Below are 18,478 nucleotides of genomic sequence, written 5' to 3'. Positions count from 1 at the left end.
AACACACTTGGGTGACCCCCGTCGCCTGGAAGTAGCGCACCCCTCAACCCAATCTGCCACCCTCCTGGATCTAGCCCCTGAGCAGGGCGGACCCAATACGCCACAGCCCTGATGGACCACTGGGTCGAGGGAATAATCACAATCCCAATAATTGTGATATTTACTAAACACTTACTCTGCGCCAGGCTTGTTCTAAAGGTGGATAAAAGCAGATCGGGTCGGACGCAGTCCAATGGAGTAGGGTGGGTTGGGGGGGCTGTGCTGTTTGCAAGCCCCTTCCTCCAAACTGAGGCAGAGGTGGCCCCCGCCCCAGAGCCGGGGAGGACAGGTAGGATTGGAGGGATCTATCCCCATCCCTGGGCAGCAGCGGGGCCTAGTGGATCGAGCTCGGGCCTGGCAGTCGGAAGGACCTGGGTTCTCATCCCGGCTCTGTCACTTGTCCGCTGTGGGACCTTGTAAAGACACTTCACTGGGCCTCAGTTCCCTCATCTGTAAAATGGGGATGAAGACTGAGCCCCATGTGAGACAGGGACGGTGTCCAAACCGACTAGCTTGTATCTACCCTAGTGCTTAGAGCAGTGCTCAACAATTAGCATGTGCTTAACAAATATCATCATCAGTCAGCCCGGGCTAAGCCGTCCCATTCCACCGTGACCCGGGGGAGGAAGCCCGAGGCCAGTTAGCCTCCAGATGCCCGCATGGGCTCAGTTGGGCCCGTGTACCCACTTGGGGTGGGCAGGAGACCCCACCCAGCATACATGTGTGTGTGTTTTGTGGGGGAGGATGGGAAAAGTTGGGGAGAACTACTACCACTACTACTAATAATGGTATTTGTTAAGCGCTTAGTACGGGCAAGGCACTGGACTGAGCGCTGGGGTGCACACAAGCAAATCAGGTTGGACACAGTCCCTGTCCCACCCAGGGCTCACAGTCTCGATCTCCGTTTTACGGATGAGGTAACTTGAGGCCCAGAGAAGGGAAGTGACTTAGCCAAGGTCACAGCACAGACAAGTGGCGGTGCAAGGATCAGAACCCACGATCTTCCGACTCCCAGGCCTCCCTTCCGACGGGAGGGAGGATACCTGTGGTTCCTTCTGCCTCTGTTCCTCCGCAGGGGCTGGGGCCAGCCACCAACACGGTCATCGGTCCCGACTTGGCCCGTCCAGGTCCACTGAGCTCAAGCAGGCTGCTCCCCGTTCCTAAATCCGGTAGGCCCGAAGCCTCCCCTCAATTAGAAAGCAGCGTGGCTCAGTGGAAAGAGCCTGGGCTTGGGAGTCAGAGGTCATGGGTTCTAACCCCGGGTCCGCCACATATCAGCTGAGTGACTTTGTGCAAGTCACTTAACTTCTCTGGGCCTCAGTTACCTCATCTGTAAAATGGCGATTAAGACTGTGGGCTCCACGTGGGACAACCTGATTACCTTGTATTTATCTCAGTGCTTAGAACAGTGCTTGGCACATAGCAAGCGCCTAACAAATACCAAAATTATTATTATTATTATTAATTCCCCAAACCCTGCTGCTAAGGTGGACTCCCTTCTAGACTGTGAGCCCACTGTCGGGTAGGGACCGTCTCTATATGTTGCCAACTTGTACTTCCCAAGCGCTTAGTACAGTGCTCTGCACACGGTAAGCGCTCAATAAATACGATTGATTGATTGATTCCCCACCGAACACCACTGCCCCCTGGTGGCCGGACAGAAGGACCGCACAGGAGCCTGTGGGAGAGAAATAACAACGATGGCATTTATTAAGCGCTTACTATGTGCAAAGCACTGTTCTAAGCGCTGGGGAGGTTACAAGGTGATCAGGTTGTCCCACGGGGGGCTCACAGTCTTAATCCCCATTTTCCAGATGACATAACTGAGGCACAGAGAAGTTGAGACTTGCCCAAAGTCACACAATTGGCGGAGCCGGGATTTGAACCCACGAACTCTGACTCCAAAGCCCGCGCTCTTTCCACTGAGCCACGCTGAAAGCAGGCTGCGGGAAGGCGGCGGGGAGCCCCCGGGGCCTCATCCCTTCCTCCGAGGGCAGGGATTTTTGAGAGGGACTGAGGGTTGCGGGGGGAGAAAGCGGCAGACGTCTCAACATCGTGCAGCTGGGACTGGAGAAGCAGCGTGGCTTAGTGGTTAGAGCCCAGGCCCTGGAGTCAGGACTTGGGTTCTAATCCTGGCCCCGGCCACTTGTCTGCTGTGTGGCTTTACTTCACTTCTCTGGGCCTCAGTTCCCTCATTTGGAAAATGGGGATTAAGAGTGTGAGGTCCATGCGGGACAGGGACTGCGTCCAACCTGATTAACTTTTATCGACCCCAGAGCTTAGAACAGTGCTTGGCGCATAGTGAGCACTTAACATGTACCATCATTATTATAATTATTATTATTAATAATAAGACTGAACAGGCTTTGAGTGGCAGCTGGTGGGGGGTCTCTTTCCACATTTTCCCCTTCGTCGTTTTCTCCGCTCATTCCAGCCTTCCCGTTCACATCCTGCGGCTGACCACCTCTCTCGCCATTCCAGATGCTTCCCCCATTCCCTGCTTCCTCCTGGGAAAAGGGTTGGGGCCCCAAACAGGTCCTGGTGGTTCCCTTAGTTAGGACCCAGAGATGGATGTGAGGGGTGGGGAGGGGCAGAATCGACGGAGGAGAAGGAGGCTGCTGGCGAGTCCGTCAGTCGCGTGAACGAAACAGAAACGGGGCGAGTCCTTTACGGCTTCATTGGTAGGTGGGATAAAAACAGCACCCCAACCCACCCAAGACCAAACCACCCTGCCACCCTGAGCTGTGGGAGGAGGGCGAGCGTTCCTCGTCGTTGGCTACCTGGCAAGCGGTGGACTCGGAGATAAATAGCACCCGCCTGTCCCAACCCTTGAGACCGTGCGAGCAGCTGTCTGGTCCCGAGCGGAGTCCGTGGGGCACGGCCGGACGTCGGAGGGGTGGGCTCAGGTCCTCGGCCCCTCAGGGCTCCCCCGTGACCCGCTGACACTGGTACAGAAGGTAGTCTGGGAGGGAAGGGCACGGAGACCGGCACCACAGCGTGAGCGTGGCAGCCTGGGCCCGGCAGTGGAGCAGGCAGGGCACGTCCGGCAGCCGCCGGCAGGCCAGGATGGCCTCAGGGCCTGGAAGAGAGTGGGGGATTGGCCACCTCGCATCCCCCTCCCCAGCCCGGAGTCCACCCCATCCCTAGAGCCATCCTGCAGCCCCAACTGGTCTTCTCCGGCCCTCGGGAATTTGCTTCCTCCCTCTCCCGGGCCCGAGGGGGTCACGGGTAGGGTCCACCGGGCCAGCTGTTCCATCGACTTGGCTAGGGCACGACTGTCCCATCTTCCCGCCCCGCTGGAGCGCCAGCTCCCCATGAGACGGGATCGGGCCTCGTCCCGGCTAACTGCTCAGGACGGTGGGTGGCCTGCCCGCGGTGAACGTCATTCCTTCCGCCCTCCGCTCCATACCTCGGCCCCCCGGTCCCCGGCAGCCCTCCCCACGTCGGCGCCGTGACGTACCGATGATGTCTACGAGGTGAAGCCTCAGTTCCTGCTGCAGGGGCTGCAGAGAAGCCGCCAGAGAGGCCCCGGGGGCCGCCAGTCTCACCGTCTGCCGGACGTCGTTGGCCAGGGCCAGCCACAGCTGGCCGAAATCCTCAGTGGTCAAACGCAGCGGCCTGGGGAACCGAGGCCCAGGCCCTCCATCAGACGGCTCTGCGCGGATCTCTCTCATCCCAGAACTTAATTTTCCCCTCCCAAATGGTCCTCGAGGAGGAAGGGGATGGGTTGAGGCTACATTCCCGATCTCTGTCCCTAAACCCTCCCATCAGCCCTCCCTAAAGAAGGAAACTGGCATTTTCCACCCCTTCAGGATGCTGTGATGAGGAAATGGCTGGAGGACCACTCCCCTCCCGACAGAGCTCGAGCCGGGGTCGGCAGAGGACGAGAAGGATGAGAAGGAATGGGGGGAGGAGGAGGAAGAGGGGAAGGAGAGACGAGGGAGAAAGGAGGCAGGGGACGGGGAGGAAGAGATTGGAGGTGGGGTCAGTAGCCCGAGTGGCCATCCTCCAGGGATGAGCAGCCAGACATTTTAGGGGGGCAGGGGGAACCGCACTGTTCCCACTAAACATAAAAAGCTCAAGACAATCTGGGAACGCAACTGGGTCAAAGACAGCTTCCTCTTTCAGACTGGTTACCCCACGGGGGACAGGGACTGTGTTTAATTCCCATCTGAGGATTCTCTCTCAGTGCCCGTAATAATAATAATCGTAACTGTGGTATTTGTTAAAGCACTCACTATGTCCCCAGCACGGAACTAAGTGTTGGGGTGGGTACCGGCAAATCGGGTTGGACGTAGTCCCCGTCCCACATGGGGCTGACAGCCCCGCTCCCTATTTTCCGGATGAGGGAACTGAGGCCTGGAGAAGTGAGTTGCCCAAGGTCACACAGCAGTCAAGTGGCAGAGCTGGGATTAGAACCCACGATCTTCTGATTCCCAGGACCATGCTCAATCCCTCCCGCCACGCTGCTTACCGCTATGTCATGCTATTATTATTCTCTATGCCTCAGTTACCTCATCTGTAAAATGGGGATTAAGACTGGGAGCCCCACGTGGGACAACCTGATCACCTTGTAAGTGCCCCAGCGCTAAGAACAGTGCTTTGCACATAGTAAGCAAGCGCTTAACAAATGCTGTCATTATTATTATTATTCTCTATGCCTCAGTTACCTCATCTGTAAAATGGGGATTAAGACTGCGAGCCCCACGTGGGACAACCTGATCAGCTTGTAAATGCCCCAGCGCTTAGTTTTATTTTTTCAGCGCTTAGAACAGTGCTTTGCACATAGTAAGTGCTTAACAAATGCCATTATTATTATTATTATTATGCTACAGTGCTCCGCACACAGTAAGCGCTCACTAAATACTATTATCACTCCTGCTCCTCCTCGGCCAGTGTTAAAGCCAGGCCCCATAATAATAATAATAATAATAATAATAATAATAATAATAATAATAATGGCATTTGTTAAGCGCTTACTGTGTGCCAAGCACTGTTCTATGCATTGTGAGGGGATATAAGGTAATCAGGTTGTCCCATGTGGGGCTCCCAGTCTTAATCCCCATTTTACAGATGAGGTCACTGAGGCACAGAGATGTTATGTGGCTTGCCCAAGGTCACAGCAGGCAAGCGGCAGAGCCGGGATTAGAGCTTCATGTCCTCTGCCTCCCAAGCCCAGCTCTTTCCACTAAGCCACTCTGCTAAGTCCCCCGTCTCGGTCCCAGGAGCCCGCTTACCTGATGAAATCCAGAAGGGTCAAAGGCAGCGAAAAGTGGAGCCGGGTGGCGGTGCCTGCCTCCGGGAGGTAGGTGACGCAGCCGGAGAGGGCTCCCTGGGCTCGGGGCTGGTCCAGGTAGACACGGTGCTGGAGGCTGCCGGTGCCTCGGGCCGCGATGGCAGCGGTCTGGCTGCCCGTCCCGGCGGGCACCTGCAACCCAAGGGCCCCCGGTGGGCGGCGGGACCCTCCGTCCCCGCCCCCGCCTGCCCGGTCCAGCCCCGTGGGTCCGAGCCTCCGCCTCCGCCTCCCGTGCGGAAGATGGAGCTGGGTTTCTGGGTCCCCGGGGCGGTTTTTACCCAGTTCTCCCATTTCCTGGAACCTCCGACTACCAGTCTCCCCGAGTTGATCTCCCTCCTCCTCTAGATTGTCATCTCAAAAATCTCCAGTGGCTATCAATCGATCTGCACATCAGGCAGAAACTCCTCACCCTGGGCTTCAAGGCTGTCCATCACCTCGCCCCCTCCTACCTCACCTCCCTTCTCTCCTTCTACAGCCCACCCCACACCCTCCGCTCCTCTGCCACTAATCTCCTCAGCGTGCCTCTTTCTCGCCTGTCCCGCCGTCGACTCCCGGCCCACGTCATCACCGGGGCCTGGAATGCCCTCCCTCTGTCCATCCGCCAAGCTAGCTCTCTTCCCCCCTTCAAGGCCCTACTGAGAGCTCACCTCCTCCAGGAGGCCTTCCCAGACTGAGCCCCTTCCTTCCTCTCCCCCTCGTCCCCCTCTCCATCCCCCCATCTTACCTCCTTCCCTTCCCCACTGCACCTGTATATATGTATGTACACATTTATTACTCTATTTATTTATTTTACTTGTCCATATCTATTCTATTTTATTTTGTTAGTATGTTTGGTTTTGTTCTCTGTCTCCCCCTTTTAGACTGTGAGCCCACTGTTGGGTAGGGACTGTCTCTATATGCTGCCGACTTGTACTTCCCAAGCACTTAGTCCAGTGCTCTGCACACAGTAAGCGCTCAATAAATACGACTGAATGAATGAGTGACCGGATCCCTTTCTTACCTCGAAATCCTCCGCCGCGGCGATTTCGACGGTGGCCCTCTCCAGGGCCGAGGGGCCCAGGTTGGCCACACACCAGACCAGCAGCAGACAGTCGTCTGCCCAAACTTTCCGCAAAGACACGGTCACCGTGCCGTCCCGGCAGAGCATCGCCGGGTGGGAACTCGGGGGCTCGGCCGGCTCCCCGGGCGAGGCCGGAGCCGTGGGGAGGGTCCCGGACCCCGACGGCGAGTCGGGCCCGTCGGGGCCGGTCTCGGCCGGCTGTGGGGACGGGCCGCACGGTGATGGTCTCTCCGCCGGCTGAGGTCCTCCGCTCGGCTCCGGGCCGTCACAGCCCGGCTCCGTCTGCTCCGGATCCAGGTCTCCGGGGTCCGGGAAGCTCCCGGCCTCGGCGCCGTCGTCCTCCAGGGCCGCCGGGAGCGAGGGGTCGGCGGGATTGTCTGGAGCAGACCCTGGGGCTTGCCACGGGGGCTTGGCGGCTTTGGATTTCCTCCGAAACTTCTGACCCGAGGGGTCGGCTTTTCCCAGCTGCAGGGAACAATAGTAACGATAATAATAATACTGATAACGATGACTGTGGTGTCTGTTAACCAATCAATCAATCAATCGTATTTATTGAGTGCTTACTGTGTGCAGAGCACTGGACTAAGCGCTTGGGAAGTACAAGATGGCAACATATAGAGGCAGTCCCTACCCACCAGTGGGCTCGCAGTCTAAAAGGGGGAGACAGAGAACGAAACCAAACATACTAACACAATAAATAGAATAGATATGTACAAGTAAAATAAATAGACTAATAAATATGTACAGACATACATACACATATACAGCCCGCTATTGTGCCAAGCACTTTTCATTCATTCATTCAATCATATTAATTGAGCGCTTACCGTGTGCAGAGCACTGGACTAAGCGCTTGGGAAGTACAAGTTGGCAACATAGAGACGGTCCCTACCCAACAGGGGGTTCACAGTCCAGAAGGGGGAGGACAGACAACAAAACATATTAACAAAATAAAATAAAATAAAATAAAATAAAATAAAAAAATAATAAATAAAATAAAATAAAAATAAAATAAAATAAAATTAAAATAAAATTAAAATAAATAAAATAAAATAAAATAAAATAAAAATAAAATAAAATAAAATAAAATAAAATGGGATAGAAGCGAATTAATTGGGTCGGCAACAGTTCTGGTCCCACAAGGGGCTCACGGTCTGCGTAACAGGGAGACTGGGCGTTGAATCCCCATTTTCCAGATGAGGAAACTGAGGCCCAGAGAAGCAAAGCGACTCACCCGAAGACCCGGAGCCCGTGCTCTAGCCACTATGGGTTCGGCCTTACTGCCGCTTCGGTGCTCAGGACTCAATCAATCAATCAATCAATCGTATTTATTGAGCGCTTACTATGTGCAGAGCACTGTACTAAGCGCTTGGGAAGTACAAATTGGCATCACATAGAGACAGTCCCTACCCAACAGTGGGCTCACAGTCTAAAAGGGGGAGACAGAGAACAGAACCAAACATACCAACAAAATAAAATAAGTAGGATAGAAATGTACAAGTAAAATAAATAAATAAATAAATAAATAGAGTAACAAATATGTACAACCATATATACATATATACAGGTGCTGTGGGGAAGGGAAGGAGGTAAGACGGGGGGATGGAGAGGGGGACGAGGGGGAGGAAATAAAATAAAACAAAATAAAAATAAAATAAAATAAAAATAAAATAAAAATAAAATAAAATAAAATGAAATAAAATAAAAATAAAATAAAAATAAAAATAAAATAAAAATAAAATAAAATAAAATAAAATAAAATAAAATAAAATACAATGGGATAGAAGCGAATTAATTGGGTCGGCAACAGTTCTGGTCCCACAAGGGGCTCACGGTCTGCGTAACAGGGAGACTGGGCGCTGAATCCCCATTTTCCGGATGAGGAAACTGAGGCCCAGAGAAGCAAAGCGACTCACCCGAAGACCCGGAGCCCGTGCTCTAGCCACTATGGGTTCGGCCTTACTGCCGCTTCGGTGCCCAGGACTCCTCCCCAGAGCCCCTTCAGAAGCTTCCTACCCCCACACAGGGGATGGAGGCGGGATCAGAACCTAGGTCCTGACTTCCAGACAGGGGGGTCTTTCCACTAGGCCTCCCTGCTCCTTTTCCGGCCTAGGCGGAGGCGGACAGAGCCGGGCCCCTCGGCTGCCGATGCAGGCCCGCGTCCTCTCGCTGGCCTCGGGGGCCGCGGCTGCAGACCCGGGGCCGGGGGTGGGACTTTGGACTCACCAGACTGACGGCGTTGTCGGAGCCCAGGCCGACGAACAGCGTGGAGGCCAGCTGCCGCTTCTCCCTCTCCTCCTCCGTGAGGGGGCCGGGGGCCGGGAGGGGCCGGGCCGCGGCCGGGTCCGCCGCGCCGTCCGCGGGGCCGGGCCGGGGGTCCGCGTCGATTCCCCCCGGCCCCTCCTTCTTGGCGAGGTAGCCCTCCTTCCCCCAGAGCTTCCTGACCCCTTCCAGCTTCAGCAGGCCGGTCCTACAGATGGTGACGGCACTTATTAGGCGCTTACTTTGCCCCAGGCGCTGTACTAAGCGCTGGTGTGGATACAGGCGAATCAAGTTGGACACGGTCCCTGTCCCCCGTGGCGCTCACAGTCCCAAACCCTTTTCCAGATGAGGTAACTGAGGCCCAGAGAAGTCAAGTGACTTGGCCAAGGTCCTACAGCAGACAAGTGGCAGAGCCGGGATTGGAACCCAGGATCCCTGACTCTCAGGCCAGTATTGTAGCCACTCCGGGTTCAGCCTTACTGCCGCTCTGGGGCCCAGAACTCCTCCCCAGAGCCCCTTCAGAAGCCTCCTATCCCCACGCGTAGGACTGTCGTTTCCAGGGGGCTCGGGGGACCCCGCAAACGTCCCCCCTCACGCGGGTGGGCCTCCTGACACTTCTCGTGCCCGTGGCCAGGGGTGGCAGGTGGCCCCGGGCAGCAGCAGGCCCCCGGGTGACCAAACAACTGCACCCTCCCGACCCCAAGGGACACTGGGCTACCCCAGCCTCGCCCTCACCATCCATCAAATACCTCTTTCTGCCCCATCGCTTGCCCCGGGCTACAGTTTAGTCACGAGCCCGTCTCTCGCCCAGAAGACACGGATGAGAATCCCGCTGTCCTCTCCCGAGCGCTCCGCCACAGAGCCCTTGAGCAAGACCCCTGCCCCGCCAGTGCCCGCTGTCCATCCCTCGCCAGTTGGCCCGGAGGTTGGGGGAGACGGGCCACGCTCACTCTCTCTGGGCGGCCTCGGCGCTGCTCCCGGACACGTCGGACCCCAGGGAGAGCCCGGCGGGGGACTGTCGGCCCGTGAAGCCGGACGACGACGTGTTGGAAGAGAAGGAGAGGCCGTAAGGCTCGAAATTGAGGGCTGGAAGAGAAGGGGAGCGTCGAGTGAGAGAGGCGCGCGTCTCCGTGGCTGGGGTTGTATAGCCCGATGGAAGGTGGACGCCCAGCCTCTGTGTTCCCCTGGTTTTTTTTTTTTTTTTTTATGGTATTTGTTGAGCGCTTACTATGTGTCCGAATGCTGTTCTAAGCACTGGGGTGGATACAAGCTGATCGGGTTGGACTCAGTCCCTGCCCGATGTGGGGCTCATGGTCTAAGTAGGAGGGAGAACAGGAGAACTGAGGCCCAGACTAGTGAAATGACTTCCCCAGGGTCACCCAGCAAGCAAGTGGCAGAGTCAGGATGAGGACCCAGGTTTTCTGACTTCCAGGACTGGGGTCTTTCAACTAAGCCTCCCTGCTTCTGTCCCAGGGTCCTGGGGCCGGGCCCCTCTGTCCCATCTTCCTCCAGCATTCAGAAGAGTGTCTGACACATAGTAAGTGCTTAACAAGTACCATTAAAATTAAATTAAGATGTGCCCAGACCTGTACTAAGTGCTGGAATCGATATGAGACCATCAGGTCAGACCCAGTCCCTGCCCCATCTGGGGTTTGCAGTCTAAGTAGGAGAGGGACTAGGTACTTCATCCCCATTTCACAGATGAGAAAACTGAGGCCCAGAGCGATTTGCTGTAAGCCACACAGCAGACAATGGGCATTAGACATAATGATAATAATAATAATAATGGCATTTATTAAGCACTTACTATGTGCAAAGCACTGTTCTAAGCGCTGGGGAGGTTACAAGGTGATGAGGTTGTCCCACGGGGGGGGGGGGTGTGTGTCATGGTCTTCATTCCCATTTTCCAGATGAGGTAACTGAGGCCCAGAGAATAATAATAATAATAATAATAATAATAATAATAATAATAATGGCATTTATTAAGTGCTTACTATGTGCAAAGCACTGTTCTAAGCGCTGGGGAGGTTACAAGGTGATCAGGTTGTCCCACAGTGGGGGGGGGGGGGGGGGGGGGGGCACAGTCTTCATTTCCATTTTCCAGATGAGGTAACTGAGGCCCAGATAATAATAATAATAATAATGGCATTTATTAAGCACTTACTATGTGCAAAGCACTGTTCTACACACTGGGTAGGTTACAAGGTGATCAGGTTGTCCCACGGGGGGGTTACAGTCTTCATTCCCATTTTCCAGATGAGGTAACTGAGGCCCAGAGAAGTGAAGCGACTTGCCCAAAGTCACACAGCTGACAGTTGGCGGAGCCGGGGTTTGAACCCATGACCTCTTGACTCCAAAGCCCGGGCTCTTTCCACCGAGCCACGCTGCTTCTCGAGAGACATCCCATTCCTCTAGCTGGGGATCCATGACCCTTCACAGCTTTGCCTAACACTCCTCAAAAACGCGACCCCCCTCGCCTCACCGCGTGGGTGAGGTGGGGACCTCGGAAACCGGAGGCCGCCCACTGGGGCTCCGCTTAGTCCAGTGCTCGGCACACAGTGAGCGCTCAACAAATAGCTGGGCTTAGAACGGGGTTTGGCACATAGTAAGCGCTGAACAAATACCATAAATATAATACTTCTGACTGAATGACCGATTGCCGCCAGAGGGGAAGGTTTCGGCCAGAAGAACCAATCGGGGCGTCCCGCTGGGTGGGCGGCCAAGATGGCACTGCAGTCGCCTCGGCCTACGCCGCTCCCTGCCCGCCTGTTCCCTCAAGGAGCCCCGCGACCTACCCGAAGCCCAAAGGATGGGGGCAAGGGAGTGTCGGTGGCTCTCTGCCGGCTGGATCAACTTCCCGTGGCCGACCCCTCAGAGCGGGTGGGCCCTCAGGAGCCGGTTCACCCGTGGCCGAGGCGGCCCCGTCCCGCCCGGGCGCCCGCCTCACCTTTCTCCTGGCAGAGCCGCTCCTCCTGGCGCTGGTGGTGGGGTTTATACGGGGCCGCCCCTCGGCTCAGCCCTTCGGCCACGAAACCATCTAGGAAAGACAAGGAAGCGTCCACCTGAGGGGAAGAAGGGCCAGAGCCAAAAATCAGGGCTGCTTCTTCCCCAAAATCCCCACTCTGCCCACCCCCGCCACCTAATTTCCGGTGGTGAGTACGGTGCTCCGTACCCTGGGGGCGTTCAATGGGCTACCTATTGATTGATTGATTGGGATATTCACCTTCAAGTGTCTCGCCTGTGACCACTGAGGCCCCAAGCAGCGACTGGTCAGGGGGATTAAACAGTGGCCCTTAAGACAGACCGGGCCAGAGACCCAGAGACCGAGAGAAATAGACCCAAACAGGGCCACGGTCCTCCGGTTACTGGAGTCATACCTGAGAAGACACAGTGTTGAGGAAATCCCGGGCTCAGGCAACCAATCAAAGCTATTTACTGAACGCTTACTGTGTGCAGAGCGCTGTACTGAGCACTTGGGAGAGTATACTATAACAGAGTTGGTAGTCACGTTCCCTGTCCGCAACGAGCTGACAGTCGATTAACCGAATACTTACTCTGGGCAGAGCAAAAGCTGGGCTGTGTGACCTTGGGCCTGTCACTTATTTCTTTTTTTATGGCAATTGTGAAGCACTTATTATGTGCCAGGCTCTGTATTTGGGCAGAGCAAAAGCTGGGCTGTGTGACCTTGGGCCAGTCACTTAATTTTTTTTTTAATGGCACTTGTGAAGCACTTACTATATGCCAGGCTCTGTATTAAGCACCAGGGTAGATATAAGTTAATCAGGTTGGACCCAGTCCCTGTCCCACATGGGGCTCACAGTCTAAATCCCCATTTTACAGATGAAGGAACTGAGGCCCAGAAAAGTGAAGCGACTTGCCCATGGTCACATATCAGACACACGGCAGGGCCGGGATTAGAACCCAGGTCCTCCGTCTCCCAGGCCCACTTAACCACTAGACCAGGTGCTGCTTTGCAGGGGCCTCAGTTTCCTCAGCTGCAAAATGGGGATTCAATACTTGTCCTCCTCCCCAATTATTCCCTTTAGTGGCATTTGTTGAGCACTTGCCATGTGTCAAAACACCGCTCTGGGCGCTGGGGTAGATACGAATGAATTAAGTTTGACACGGTCCCTGTCTCTCAGTCATTCATTCAATCGTATTTATTGAGCGCTTACTGTGTGCAGAGCACTGGACTATGCGCTTGGGAAGTCCAAGTTGGCAACATATAGAGACGGTCCCCACCCGACAGCGGGCTCCCAGTCTAACCAGGAGGGAGAACAAGGGTCCAGAGGAGTGAAGTGACTTAGCCAAGGTCACAGAGCAAGCAATTGGAAGAGGCGGGAAGCCAGGCCCTCTGACTCCATCCATTAGGCCACGCTGCTTTCTCACTTAGACTGGAAGCCCCACCGGAGGCAAGAGGCTGCGTCTCCCCCAATTCCCTTGCGTCTCCCCCACTGCCACACCTCACCGTGCTCAGCGCATCGTCGTAAGCGGGCCGAGTGGATACCGCCATTATTCTAGTTGTTACTGCTATCGTTACCGGCACGCCTGCGGTTCCTCGCTCCGGAGCGGTTGCGGAAAGGGTGAGGGGGTGGGGATGGGGCTGGGGGGGACAGAAGGGGGTCCGGAGGGGGGCTCTCACCACTAGGTCTTCGCAGCTGGCGTCGACGGGCAGCACCCTGCTCATCAGCTCCGGGTCCTCTTGCAGGCGCTCCAGCTCGAACGCGAGCTGCCTCATGCCCGTGTCCAGCGCCGGGCCCCACCGGAGGGTCAGCCCGCCGCCCGGCCCGGCCCCCGCCGCCCGGCCGGCCAGCTTGGTGATGGCGGCGGCGCACCAGGCCCGGGTTTCCGCCGTGACGGAGCGGCGCGTCAGCAGCCGGTGGAGTTTGGCGATGACGGCCTCGGGGGGCTCCCGATCCTGGAGGTGGGCGTACTCCCCCAGCACCTGCGGGCCGGCCCCAAATGTCGGCCGCCGACCAGCCCCGTCCCGCCGGCCCCGCTGGCCCCCTTAGCCCAGACCCCTGGGGCTCCAGGATTCAAATGGAGGTGTACTGGGTGGGGTGGGGGGATCACCGTAGCCTAGTGGGTACAGCCTGGGCCTAAGAGTCGGAAGAACCCGGCTTCTAATCCCGGCTCCGCCACTGTGTCCGCTCTGTCACCTCGGGCAAGTCGCTACACTTCCCTGGGGCTCCGTTCTCTCATCCATAAAATGGGGATGAAGACCGTGAGCCCCATATGGGACAGAGATTGGGTCCAAACTAATTTGTACCTACCTCGGTGTTTAGAACTGTGCCGGGCAGCCCTTAACAAGTACCATCATCAACTCCCTCCTCAGTACTTATTTTATTTGTACATATTTATTCTATTTATTTTATTTTGTTAATACGTTTTGGTTTTGTTCTCTGTCTCCCCCTTGTAGACTGTGAGCCCGCTGTTGGGTAGGGACCGCCTCTAGATGTTGCCAACTTGGACTTCCCAAGCGCTTAGTCCAGTGCTCTGCACACAGTAAGCGCTTAATAAATACGACTGAATGAATGAATGAATGACGCAGGTTCCCCGCCCCTCTCTGGGGACCCCGGAAGGGCAGCACGATTCCGGGCAAGGTCCAGAAGGCGGGAAAGAGGAGGAAGGGGAGGGGGAGACAGGGCTCCGCCATCTCCGATCAGGCTGAGATGGAGCTGGGTCCTGGCGGGTGGGGTGAGGAGGGGGGTCCCCCACTTACCCAGCTCATGACCTGAAGAAACTTTTGCGGGTAGCGGGGCCCCTCCTCTTCATCCTCCTCCTCCTCCAGCAGCGTGAGGTACGACTGGACCGCCGACAGCCGGAGCTGGCGGTTCTCCTGGTCCGCGTCGAAACCTGCCGGGGGGAAGAGAACGGGATCGGGGAACTCCACGCGGCCTCTTTATCCCTCATTCTCCCTCCGCCCGGAGGTGTCCCCCCTCTCCCCAGCCGCCCCCCGCCCCCCGACATCTCTCTCTCATTCATTCATTCATTCAATAGTATTTATTGAGCGCTTACTGTGTGCAGAGCACTGGACTAAGCACTTCGGAAGTACAAGTTGGCAACATATAGAGACGGTCCCTACCCAACAGCGGGCTCACAGCCTAGAAGACTCGGGGGGAAACCGGCACCGACCTTCGGCTAAGAGGCGCAGGAAGTCGTTGGGGATGTCAGGCTGGACCACGTCCCCTCCCACGGAGAACACGGCGTTCATCGTCCGGATGAACCACGCGTTGTCGGGCGCGTACGTGGCCACGGGTGGGGGTCAAGGTGGCCGGCCCGATGCAGAGTGGACCGCGCCCACGTGTCCAGTCCCCCCCTCCCGCCCGGGAACTAGGCCTCAGTCCCGACGCTGAACTTTGGCCAAGCTCTCTTGAAGTTGTCCCCTGCTATGGCACAATTTCCTCACGGGCAGGGGACGGGCTCCTTTTTTCAGTCATGCTTTCCCAAGCACTTAGTACGGGTGCGCCCTACCCCGTCGGAGCTCAGAAAGTACCATTTCTTCTCCTCCTCCTATTCTAGCCCCCATATCGCTTTTCAAAAGGGAACGGATTTCATCCAGTGTGGGTAATGAGACTTTCTGTGTTTAAACCTCTGGGGGAAGGGACGGGGGGCAGACTGGACCGGTGAATTCCCACAGCAATGAGGAACTGTAAGCTCATTATGGGCAGGGGACGTGTCTGTTATCTCTGTTGTGCTGGACTCTTCCAAGCGGTTAGTACAGTGCTCTGCACGCCGTAAGAGCTCAATAAAAACAACTGATTGAGTGATGGCCAGGGAACTGGAGGCTCCCCGGACTGCGTGGTGGGGTCGTTATTACCAGTCCCGTGCCTCTGGGTAGGGCGATGAAGCCATCCCTCTAAGACGGAGCACGCCACGGGTGCCGTGTACACACCGTGGTCTCACCTCCCTCCCGGGGCTGGTTTGGGGGACTTGCCTATTGCAAACTTTCACTCGCCCCACTCGGCTACAAGGGCAGTGGAGGAAAGTCACTGCGATGAACCTTACCCACCGGCCAAGTTTTTTCCTCCATTTTGAGCCCACTGTTGGGTAGGGACCGTCTCTATGTGTTGCCAAATTGTGCTTCCCAAGCGCTTAGTACAGTGCTCTGAACACAGTAAGCGTTCAATAAATATGATTGATTGATTGGCATTTACTGGGGGCAGGGCACTGTCCTAAGCGCTTGGGAGAGCATGCCACTGGGAGGAAACACGACCCCTGACCTTGAGGAACTTCCAGTCAAGTTGGGGGTGGGGGGTCACACCTAAGGAGAAGCAGCGTGGCTCAGAGGAAAGAGCCCGGGCTTTGAAGCAGAGGTCATGGGTTCAAATCCCAGCCCCACCACTTGTCAGCTGTGTGGCTTTGGGCAAGTCACTTCACTTCTCTGGGCCTCAGTTCCCTCATCTGTAAAATGGGGATTAAGACTGTGAGCCCCCTGCGGGACAACCTGGTCACCTTGTAACCTCCCCAGCGCTTAGAACAGTGCTTTGCACATAGTAAGCGCTTAATAAATACCATTATTACTATTATTATTAAGGATAAATGAACAGTAAGGGAAGTTACGGAGTAACACACGATCGTAAGTGCCGTGGTGGTGGTGTGCGAAGCAAGTGCTAAGGAATCCGGAATTAAGGTAATGGGAAACACAGCAGAAAGGAAGAATGGGGTGGGGGAAGGCGTGATCAATCAGGGGAGGCCTCCTGGAAGAGATGGGATTTTAGCAGGGCTCGGCGCTTTCCCCAGTTAAACGAAAAATTCGAGCGCAGGATCGCGGTAAAGGATATTTCTCGGCCAGCTCGGCTATTTTTCCGACGAGGTTGATGATGATATATTCCTCCTTGCTCTGCTGCAAATACTCGAGCATTTTCTGGACAATAACGGTTACATTTTGCCCATTGGTGATCCTATAAAGAAGCTCCAAGGTCTAGGGGAGAAATGGAGAAATGGCAACCACGCCATCAGAAGGTCCCCCGAGAAGAGGCGTGGCCCGGGGGGGAGTAGCCCGGGCCTGGGGGCCGGAGGACCTGGATTCTAATCCCCACTCTGCTGCTTGTCTGCTGTGTGACCTAGGGTGAGTTACTTCACTTCTCTGGGCTTCAGTACTCTCATTTGCAAAATGGGGGATGAAGACTGTGAGCCCCATGTGGGACAGGGACTACGACCAACCTGATGATCTCGTATCTAACCCAGCGCTTAGTACAGTGCCTGCCACGTAGTAAGTGCCTGTAGCCCCTCTAAAATGTATGTTCATCGTGGGCACGGAATGTGTCTGTTTATTGTTCTGTTGTCCTCTCCCCAGCGCTTAGTACAGTGCTCTCCACACAGTAAGTGCTCAATACGACCAAAAGAGCGACTGAATGAATGAGTGAATGAATGAATGGCCCACTGGACATCTACAGACTCGAGCTTCGACCTCGGGGAGCCCCACCTGCCCTTAGGGGTCGTTTTGATTAGTTAATTTAATTGTGGTATTTGTGAAGCTCTTACTATGTGGCAGGCACTGTAATAATAATAATAATAATAATAATAATAATAATAATGATGGTATTTATTAAGCGCTTACTATGTGCAAAGCACTGTTCTAAGCACTGTGGAGATTACAAGGTGATCAGGTTGCCCCACGGGGGGCTCACAGTTTGAATCCCCATTTTCCAGATGAGGTAACTGAGGCACAGAGAAGTTAAGTGACTTGCCCGTACTGACTTGACTGGACTAGGCACTGGGGCAGATGCAAGGTAACTGGGTTGGCCACAGTCCCTGTCCCACACTGGGCTCACAGTCTTCATCCCCATTCTACGGATGAGGGAACTGAGGCCCAGAGAAGTGAAGCAGACTTGCCCATGGTCACGCAGCACACAAGTGGCGGAGCCAGGATTAGAACCCAGGCCCTGGGGCTCTATCCACTAGGTCACACGGCTTCCCTTTAGGTGATGGACCCCGGCCGGGGCTGGGCCGGGTCCGGTCTCCCCCCGCGGACCCGGGGCTCACCTCTCTCTTAATGATGGGGTCCGGGTGGTCGAGGCACTCGATGATTGTCACCTGATGTTGGAGGGCCAGGTTGGGGTCCTGCTGGATTACATAGGTGAGGGCCCTCAGGCCTGGAAGACGAAAGCAGCCACGGTCCACACCGGGGCCCTGCCGCCGGACCCCCCCCCGCCGCCCCCCGACCCCCGGGGTCCCCGCCCGCCCCACACCTAAATACTTGAGATTGATTTTCGGAGACAGGACGAACTTCCCGATGCACTTGGCGGCCTTCGCCAGCAACTCGGCCTTGGGGTGGATCGTGTAGATTGTGTGCACGCACTCAAACAGGATGGCTGCGGAAATGAAGGGTGACGCCTTTTCGGGATGGAATAATAATAATAATAATAATAATAATAATAATAATAATAATAATAATAATGTTGGTATTTGTTAAGCGCTTACTATGTACAAAGCACTGTTCTAAGCACTGGGGGAGATACAAGGTAGTCAGGTTGTCCCACGTGGGGCTCACAGTCTTCATCCCCATTTTCCAGATGAGGGAACTGAGGCCCAGAGAAGTGAAGTGACTCGCCCAAAGTCACACAGCTGACAAGTGGCGGAGCCGGGATGTGAACCCACGACCTCTGACTCCAAAGCCCGGGCTCTTTCCACTGAGTAACGAGCTTCTAAGAGTAACAACGATAATAACAACTGTGGCATTTGTTCGCCGCTTGCTACGTGCCAGGCACTTTATTGAGCGCCAGGGTGGATACGGGCGAATCGGGTTGGACCCCTTTCAAACACAAAATGAAAGATTCCCAGAGTCCGGGCTGGGAGTCAGAAGGACCTGGGTTCTA

The 18,478-nt window shown here is 55.4% G+C and overlaps 1 protein-coding gene across 2 annotated transcripts in view; it reads right to left on the bottom strand.

Annotated features, from left to right (window-relative positions):
• Window positions 1-2,701: 2,701 nt before the first annotated feature.
• Window positions 2,702-18,478, bottom strand: part of AP4E1 (adaptor related protein complex 4 subunit epsilon 1) — a 40,538-nt gene continuing 24,761 nt past the window's right edge. For both annotated transcript variants that reach the window (XM_038767160.1, XM_038767161.1), the window contains exons 9-21: window positions 17,852-17,974; window positions 17,646-17,755; window positions 16,442-16,581; window positions 14,793-14,905; window positions 14,380-14,513; window positions 13,300-13,602; window positions 11,605-11,719; window positions 9,608-9,743; window positions 8,622-8,865; window positions 6,336-6,860; window positions 5,277-5,467; window positions 3,500-3,657; window positions 2,702-3,118 (exon numbers count right to left, since the gene is read on the bottom strand). In XM_038767160.1, coding sequence (XP_038623088.1) covers window positions 2,958-3,118; window positions 3,500-3,657; window positions 5,277-5,467; window positions 6,336-6,860; window positions 8,622-8,865; window positions 9,608-9,743; window positions 11,605-11,719; window positions 13,300-13,602; window positions 14,380-14,513; window positions 14,793-14,905; window positions 16,442-16,581; window positions 17,646-17,755; window positions 17,852-17,974 — 2,453 coding nt within the window. In that variant the 3' untranslated portion in view covers window positions 2,702-2,957. The remainder of the gene's footprint in view (window positions 3,119-3,499; window positions 3,658-5,276; window positions 5,468-6,335; window positions 6,861-8,621; window positions 8,866-9,607; window positions 9,744-11,604; window positions 11,720-13,299; window positions 13,603-14,379; window positions 14,514-14,792; window positions 14,906-16,441; window positions 16,582-17,645; window positions 17,756-17,851; window positions 17,975-18,478) is intronic.

This window comes from Tachyglossus aculeatus, chromosome 26 (genome assembly GCF_015852505.1).
Source record: "Tachyglossus aculeatus isolate mTacAcu1 chromosome 26, mTacAcu1.pri, whole genome shotgun sequence".
In the NCBI taxonomy this organism is placed as follows: Eukaryota; Metazoa; Chordata; class Mammalia; order Monotremata; family Tachyglossidae; genus Tachyglossus; species Tachyglossus aculeatus.
Note: the sequence above shows the minus strand (reverse complement) of the source record. Positions and strands in the feature narration are given on the sequence as shown.